The 9,254-nt window shown below is 36.2% G+C and overlaps 1 protein-coding gene across 4 annotated transcripts in view; it reads left to right on the top strand.

Annotated features, from left to right (window-relative positions):
* Hydin (HYDIN, axonemal central pair apparatus protein) overlaps window positions 1-9,254 on the top strand; it is a 380,912-nt gene that overhangs the window by 143,554 nt on the left and 228,104 nt on the right. For all 4 annotated transcript variants that reach the window (XM_013503972.1, XM_013503969.1, XM_013503970.1 and 1 more), the window contains exons 12-13: window positions 191-414; window positions 6,053-6,120. In XM_013503972.1, the coding sequence (XP_013359426.1) occupies window positions 191-414; window positions 6,053-6,120 (292 nt within the window). The remainder of the gene's footprint in view (window positions 1-190; window positions 415-6,052; window positions 6,121-9,254) is intronic.

The following is a 9,254-nucleotide window of genomic DNA, read 5'->3' as shown; positions in this document are numbered from 1 at the left end:
ACACTAAAAACATAGGCTTAATTTTTAGCTTGGAAGTCCTGTCTTCCAACATTCAAAACATCACAGTTTTCATTTCCCCCAGGGTTTTCTTTGGGTTCTAATTGTGATGTTAAATAATGTAGCCACTTACTTACATGCAAATTGACCACAGGTCCCCTGACCTTTCTCTCCTTGCCTTTTACTGATACAGGCTGTACTGTCCAACAAGGGCAGCATCGATGCGCTCTTCAGTGTGAACCCTCCAACCTCGGCTTTGGGGGCCTGCTTTGTTTTCAGTCCCAAAGAAGGTATCATCGAACCGAGTGGAGTCCAAGCTATCCAGATCTCATTCAGTTCTGGCATCCTGGGGCACTTTGACGAAGAGTTCCTGATCAATGTTAACGGGTCACCTGAGCCTGTGAAATTGACCATTAGGTAAGGTACAGTTACAGCAAATGTGGAAGCGGAAGTTTTTATTCACTGCTTTCTTGGTCATGTCTTAAATGTCTGTAACTATCTTTATTGATATGAATACTTCAGGATAACGGAGTGTGTGAAATTTCCACAGTGTTTCCCTCACGAACACATGTTATATGTACAGACTATTTGGGGTCTAGTTTCTCTAGGTTTTGATAGTGAACCTTGCAGAGATGAGTGCGCAAACTGAAACCCAAAACAACTTATTTATAGCAAAGCGCCAAACACTGCAGTGAAACCTGAGCACTGAGATTTTAGTCTAGAAAAATCAACTCATGTATTAGCATCTTTTGTCTTTAAAAAATGCATGCCGTAGGTTTGCCACCACTATTATAAGAATTTGAACTTTTTATATTATTTTTTATTCTCTTTAATGGTTTGATCAATCTTGTATTCTTATACCTGGTAATCTGAGCAACTTCACTGAAGATAACAATATGTAATATAACAACCACTGGTAGTTAATTCCTATCATTTCATTTTGAAGCCCTGTATCATTTTTATTGTTTTGTTTTTGCCTATGTTGTTGTTATTTTGATTTTTTAATTCTCTTTAAAATAAAAGTTTTTTTAAAAAAACGAATTTGAACATGAGTTTCTAACTACTGTCCATATTTTAGGATGCTTGAAGAAAATAAGTTATTATGGTAATACCTGAATAAAATCATCTTCTTGTCTAAGCTTTTGCTGTTATCACAACTTTTCTAAAACTTTGTCTTTTGTGATTATTTTAGGGAAATTCTTTAAATTATCTTAGTTACCTATTTTTTACAAAGAGAATCTACTTATAGTCAAGCAAGACTGGACACTTGCAGCTTTTATGTCAGAAGTCTTTTGCCTTTTTTTTTTTTCTTTTGGTCCCACAAATCAAACTCAAGACCTGGCACTTGCCAGGCAGGTGCTGTCCTGCTGAGCTATATCCCCTGCCCAGAAGTCGTTTGATGGCAATTCCAGGTGCTTCTGGTAAATGAAGGTTATTAGTAGCAGAATTGATTGTCAGATTTTGAAAATAAGTTACTGGTAGCCAACTCATTGGGCAGAGATACAATTTTGGTTATTGGTGCTTAAAAAAATATATCTTCAGAACAAAAAGATTGTATCTCCAAAATACATTGCTGTGGTGCTGTTCGGACTCCACAGTAACCAATTGGTAATTACTATGGCAGGCCTTTTATTATGTTTACGCTAACAGGGTCCTCCTACCTCTATAAGCTGAGGTGTCTCATGGGGCTTCAGGTAACATAGAAAAGAGACAGACACATATGGCCTGAAAGATCCTAGGAAAATGTATTGATCTTATATCTACTAGAAATATGGAATCTCAAATGTGACTTAAAAGTGATTATTATTTATTCTCAAACTCTGTCTAAGTACCCCTGTTACGGACTGACTGGGTCCCCTCAAAATTTGAATGTTGAAATTCTAGCACCTAGGACCTCAGAATATGACTGCTCCAGGAGATAGAGCCTGTAAGTGGGTAATTAAGTTAAAATTCATTAATTATGTAGAATTTAATAATCTGATTGGTGTCCTTTCAAGAAGAGGAGATTACGACTCAGACACACACATAGAAAAAGCCCAGGCAAAGATATAAAGAGAAGAAGGCCAGCTACAAGCTGAGGAGGGGGCCCTTGGGAAAAACAGACAACCCTATCAGCACCCACTCCTCCAACAATAATAGAAGTAAAGGTCTGTTATTAAGCTGCCGAGTGTATGGTACTTTGTTAAGGCAGCCCTACTAAACCAATACAACTCCCAACACCTAAGGAGAGTGAAGGGATGTGCCTCCAAGGTGCTGTGGCATGGCCAGACAGCCCATCACAATCATCTTTTTTTCAAGTCTCAAGGCATATCAGAGACATTCACAAGACATTTACAGTATTTTCTATACTGTACCTGTGTTTATTATTTTAAAAATTATTTTTCAAATATCTGAGTAACACTGACTCCTCAGAAGGTGCGCCATACTTATCCTGGCCCACGACTGACATCCTTCAAGCATGTGTACAGTGCAAGAAGGGTGGAAGCACACCTGCACATTGCATGAACATCAGCTCACTTCCCACCTCCACAGCAGTTCACATATCATGACAAGCAGTTCATGTAGTCTCTTGAGGTTCCCAATAAGCTCTAGGAGATCAACTCTTCAAACTTTTGAATCAAGCTTCTTGTCTTCTTAGCATCAGGAAGTGTTACTCAGCCTCATAATTACCCTCCACACTGTCTACCACATAAACAAGACTCTATAAAAAAGGGGGAAGATAAAACTGTAAAGTTATGCTCATATGAACATGTAAGGTGATTAATGAATAAACTTCATGAATATGGATACAAAGAGTCCTTGACAAAATACTAGCAAACCAAATCCAGAAATATATAAAAAAAATATTATATTCCATGACCAAGTAGAATTTATCCCAAGAATGCAAGTTTTGTTCAACATACAAAAATTAACCAGTGCAGGTTATATGAATAACCACTTTGAAGATAACAATATGTAATACAACAACCATTGTTAATTACCTATCACTTTGTTTTGAAATTCTGTATTCTTTTTACTGTTTTTGCATTGCTTTGTTTATGACTTTGTTTTTGTTAGTTTGTTTTTGTCTTCAAAATAAAAAAATTAATCAGTGTAATACACCATTAGTGTCATATATTAATCAAAGAAAAATCCCCACATGATTAGCTCAGTGGAAACAAAGAAGGCATTTGCCAAAATTCAACATTCTTTCATGATTTATAAAGAAACAAATTCAACAAACTAAAAAGAGAAGGGAATTTCCCCAGCATAAATCAAGGACCTACATGTGAGAGCTAAAACTATAAAGCAATTAGAAGAAAATACAGGCATAGATGTGCACGACCTTACATTAGGACATGATTCTCCAATATGACATTTAAGCACAAGCAACCAAAGAAAAGTAAATAAATTAGACTTTATCAAAATGTAAAATACTTCAAAAGACACTATCAAGAAAGTACAAAGTTACCTATAGAATGGGAGAATGTATTTGAATATTCCCATATATCTAATATATATAAGGGAATGTTCCCATATATCTAATAAGGGACTTGTATGTAATATACATGAAGAATAGTTACAACTCAATAATAAAAAGACAAATAATTCAATTTAAGGATTAGACAAAGCTTGTAAAGGGACAATGACATGAAAACTCTCAACATCATTACTCATCAAGTATATGAAAAGCAAAACCACAGTGAGAGACCACCTTACACCCACTTGGATGGCTGTAATAAAGTGGAAAACAAGGGTTAGTGAAAATACGAAAGAATCATAACAGTCATACACTGGTGATGAAAGTGCAAGGTATTGAAGTCACTTTGGAAAACGGTCTGACAACACCTCAAACAGGTAAATAGTAAGTCACCAAATAATACAGCAATTTCACTCCTAGGCATATATTCAAGATAAATGAAAATATATCCACACAAAATTCTGTACATGCATGTTTATAGCAACATTATTCCTAGTAGCCAAAGATAAATAAAGTGTGATATATTCATATAGTGGATTTTATCTGACCATAAAAATGAATGAAAATGAATGAAGGATGGATATATACTACAAGATAGTACAATGAATGAACGTTAAAAATATCTTGACAAGTGAAAGAAGCTAGTCACGAGAAATCACACATTGCAGATTTCATTTATTTGAAATGTTCAGAATAGGCAAATCCATGTAAATCAGTAGACTAGTGGTTATTTAAGTCTAGGGGTGAAGGACAGCGTTTGGGAGCTAAAGGACATGGGGTTTCTTTTTGAGACAATGAAAATGTTCTAAAATTGTAGTGATGGTTGCACATATCTGTGGCAATATGAAAACTATTGATTTGTGCACTAAATGGGTGAATTTTATCATGTGTGACTCATATATCAATGAAGCCCTCATTTAAAAAAATTTCCAGGAGCCTGTAAGACTGAATAATTCTGTTATTTCCTGGATGAATTTTTTAAAATCTCTATTCTCTTCTCTTAAAGATTCCAAAGTAGTATGCATATTACTAGCACTGTCTGACTAGAGTAGGGTGTACCTGGGTTTCCCACTATGATTAATAGGATCTAGCATTCTCTCAGATAAACTTAGACTAATGAGTACTCCAGTTGCTCTGTGGAGGTGAAGTCTCTGATGCCATCTTCTTGACATTAACATTTCCCGAGGTTCCTATGCCGCTGTCTTTTTTTATGTTCATTTCTGATCTCTTTCAGCCTGAAGGAAAACCAGTCTGTGGAAAGATATATATGAGGTTTTTATCCCCAAAGTAATCACCAATTTATAAGAGAAACTGACCTGAATTTCCTTCTCCACTTCACTTCCTTTAAAGCTCAATGCTTCATGTGTCCAAAATAGTCTAATAATTCAAACTATAAAAAGTAATTTGAAAACCTGGTGTATATCCTGCGTAAATGTCTAATTTTGAAGACTGACATGCACATATAATTTATCGACTGTTCCTAGCCCTCCACATTAACACTTATTTTACTTATTACTTTGTCAGAAAAACTTTCTTGGGCCCAAGAAATATCAATGACGTTAATATTGTGGATTCTAGAATTTCGCTTCTTACTCTTTATTGTCAGGTACTTTAACCTCAATACCACAATTTTTGCTACTATGCCTTGAAACATTGGAACAAATATTATATTTTTGCTATGTCTATTTGCTCCTACCATTACATACCACAATATTCTAAGTGTTTAGATAAATCACACTGTAAAATGAAAATAAGTTTTAGAATTTCTCATGAGCAGTTTTCTTCCCTCCTATCTTTGCATATGTAATTTGATGAAGTTTTAACTATAGCATGGTATATTTTGTATTCAGCTTGTTTCACTGAGCATAGAATAATTCGATCAAACTCTTGCTTGGTCATTAAAATTATAATTATAAAACATCCTTACATTGATCTATGGCAAAATCTTGGCAGATACTCTGTCCTCATATTCAGCGAATGTCCCTATTAGAATTGTTATGACCACATTGAAGTCCAGATGGCACCATTCAGTCACAGTTTTCTCAGTTATGTGATTGCTCTCTGGCTCTTTCAACTTCTGCACTGATTAAATGACTCATTTGTGCTATTTTATTCACTCTTTTCTTACTTTTTCTTTCTTTTACACTGGAGAAAGTGAAACTGAGGCTAGGAGAGCTAAGGCGACTGGCCAAGATTGCAGAGAGGTAGTGGTACGAATGGAATTAGAACAGTTTTATGAAAGCATGGGACAGGGATTAGTGGTACTACGGATAGTCTTTGATGTTGTTGTGATTAGGACTATAACTTTTATTTTTTGATGAGTTAATAATGACATGATACAAGTTTCATCTAAATTAACCACATTTCTACACCATTGGCTTAGTGGTTGTTCTCCTCTGCCTCTGCTCTGTTCACTGTGAGAAATGAGATTATAAGTTAATCATAGCATCCTTTGCTAATACACATTTGAGTCTTGAAAAACAGTTTTATGAACTATTGTGATATACTCCTCATAGTTGCTATTTACCCTGTCCCCAGCTGCTGACCATTACCTTGAATTCACTGGACTCTCTCACTTTGTATTCCCACTTTCAGAGGCTGTGTCATTGGGCCTACCTTCCATTTTAATGTTCCTGCTCTGCACTTTGGTGATGTTTCCTATGGTGAGTAATTCTCCATTTTAAATTTAGAAATTGGATAGATTTATTTTGTCTCTGCACTGGATGAAGGAAGCTTTACAAACCATCTCTTACCATTTTTAAAATAGGTAACAGTCAAGAGAGTTGAGAATGGTTCCTTCCCTTCTCTGTGGCAGGGCGTTTGGGTGTTGTTTCCTAACTCATTTGTGCAAGTGGTAGCCATATCCCAGGCACTAAGCACTGTCAGGCCATGGCTGTCTCCCCTCTTCCAGGGGCAAGATAGCACATCATACTTCACTCTGCTACCTGAACACTCTACGCTGTATTTAAATGCAGATTCTAATTTGTCAGTTAGGCTGTGCAGCATCACAGAGATGCTGTCTAGTTTAATTGCTGTCTAGTAAATTGAGCATGGTTTGGTTCAGGTGTTCCATCACTCTTAGTTGAGGGCTAGGCTATATTTTTGTTGTTGTTGTCTTCTCACTCAGTAGCTTCCCTGAGACATTTCTTTCTGTCTGAACTTCTCTGCTAATAAAAATGATGGCAACCCTAGCAGAAGCAGTAGCAAAAGCTCCGTTTATTGGTTTTCTTGTGTTTTAGCCACCGCTAAGTGGATTACATGCAGTACTGTATTTAAACCTTTTAGCAATCCTACATGGAGGTTTTACTTAATATCTTCAATTTAGAGGAGGAAGCCCTGAGCTGTGAGACAGTTAAACAACTTTCTAAGGTCACACAGCAGGAGGAGAAGTAATATTTTACTTGACATCTGTCTAAATCCGTGTGCAACAACAGGGATGATGTTACTCCCCAAAAGATGAAAATTTGTTCTTGGGTAAAAAATCTTAAGTATGACGGTGGTTTGCAGTCTGCCAAGATTCAGTAGTACCCAACAGAATCTTATTCTTCAGTGTTTGTTAGGGAGAATTTAAATCTAACTTATATCATATTTGATTAATTTGTTTCAATTTAAAAGTAATTTACCTTTCCTTCTACAAGGTGATAATGAAGAAATGGTTGAGAAATTCCAGCTTCAATTCTCACTTCATAACCCTTTCCATTTTGTTTTATCGCTTCGCATTTGTCTTGCTTCACTTTGAGTAGGCCCATCTACTTTGGAGAAAAATAGCTCTCTAGAAAATGCTTATTCATAATGTCTTTGTCAGTTCCTATAACATTTGGGATTTAAGATAGTTTTGGTTATTCAGAACACGTTCATTTATACAGTGACCCTCCTTGTATATATTATATGGCATAAGGTAAATACTGTAGAAAAATCTATATATAAATGGAGTAGGATGCCTATTCCTATAGTGTAAGAAAATGGCTGGAAGGGTTTGTACAAATTAGTATGGTGTATTTGAGTGATAGGCTTTTCTTAAGGAAAATAAAATGGATCTTGGTTATCCAGTGGCCAATTAAGAGAGGCAGACTCTCTCCAGGATGAATATGATTGGTGTACAATGTGAAGTGTATTTGTACACCCAAGACCTCTCCAATTGTCCTCCAAGTACTGGACACTGAGTCCAGGGGGCTGTCTGGACAATTGATGCATGCCAGGAGCATACTTCGTAGCATTGTGCTACAAAGCCCAGCACCAGAACACTCAGATCATATTTTCCCAGAGGGCGGAAACAGAACCCAAAGAAGCATCCCAAGCCAGTTACTCCAGGAAATCTCATGCTAACTCATTGTCCGTAATCTGCTGTATAGCTCAGCTTTGAAGTGTTCATATAAGTGCTATATTACAATGGCAAACCAATTATTGAGCCCAAAGACTATCTGAAACTCTCTTATGTAGAATTTAGACACTTAAATACATCAAGATTCTTAATATAGTGCATCTCAGTGGAATGTGGCAACGAGGAAGCAGATGCCAAGTCCTCAAAATGCTGCATTTTTGTTTTCAAGTACTTATAGTATCCAGTGAGTATCAATGACCATAAATACATGGGCAAATACAGGGCCTTCAAAGCACAGGTATTAGTTTTTTAAAAGGCTGCTTCTAATATAAATAGTTAGAATTAAGGTTAGTGCATGCCAAGTTGAGGGCAGGTCACTAGTGATTTCCAGGTACAATTTTAACAGTGGTGGGAGCAGAAGGCAGACTGTCATGGATAAAGATACTCAAAGCAATCTGTATCTGGAAGAGTGCAAGCATTCTCTTAAATATACCTACGAAACAGATTTTGTTGATACAAAATTACCATCACCAGCCAAAAGGCTGCCATGGTGGTTTTTAAATTTAAAAATAAATACATTTATTCAAGATATTTAATATGTTCCCTTTGCATGAGCCCGAGGTGCGGTATGACTCTGAGATTCCAGATGCAGCAGTGAAATCCCCCCGCTTCACCTCCCCCCATCCCACATAGCTTGGAAACCAGCAGGAGACTAGAGATTTATGTGTGAAGTAGATGAACCAAAAGATCTGGGGATTGGCATAGCTGCTATTGGAGTACTGTATAGATACAAAGGAATTAAATACAATTCAAAACATTGGATTATGAGACTCTTCCATTCTCTGCCTTTCCTCTCCACTGAGTTCCCAAAACTTTGGCAGTCAGGCATAAAACTTCCCTACTAACAATTCACTAATATAGAGAAATCCATGCAGAACATAGCATAGAAAACAAAAGAGTTGAACTATATGAAAATTAAATAGGGAGAAATGAAAAACTAAATTCATTTAAAAATTCCAAAGTACACAGCACCTGCCTGGCAAGCATAAGACCTTGAGTTTGATTCCTGGAACCAAATAAGTAAATACATTTTTTAAAAGTTCCAGTGTTAACCTAATAGAGTAGTTTTAGAAGAAGACAGTGAAAATAGCTAAAAACCATTATTTGGAAAGATAGTGGTTGAGAATTTTTAAACTAAAGCAAAATCTTTGTCCATATAGTATGCAATCAGACAAAGTAAATCCAAACACAGAAACATGATAGTGAAACTGAAGATGAAAGCTACTAGACAGAAAAATTATGTACAAAAGAATAGCTTAACAGCAATTATCTATGGTAGCAATAGTACCAAAAGATAGTGCAATGCACTGTTCAAGTTAATTGTGAGAAGATAATTGTTGGCCTAGAATTCTATGCTAAGAATTGAGCTTCTGTGAACATCTTTTTTTATGAACATCTTCTTATTCAAAGGCCTAC

Source organism: Chinchilla lanigera, unplaced genomic scaffold (genome assembly GCF_000276665.1).
Source record: "Chinchilla lanigera isolate Chin_1 unplaced genomic scaffold, ChiLan1.0 scaffold00083, whole genome shotgun sequence".
Taxonomy (NCBI): Eukaryota; Metazoa; Chordata; class Mammalia; order Rodentia; family Chinchillidae; genus Chinchilla; species Chinchilla lanigera.
The sequence above is the reverse complement of the archived record's forward strand: the minus strand, read 5'-3'. Positions and strand labels throughout refer to the sequence as shown.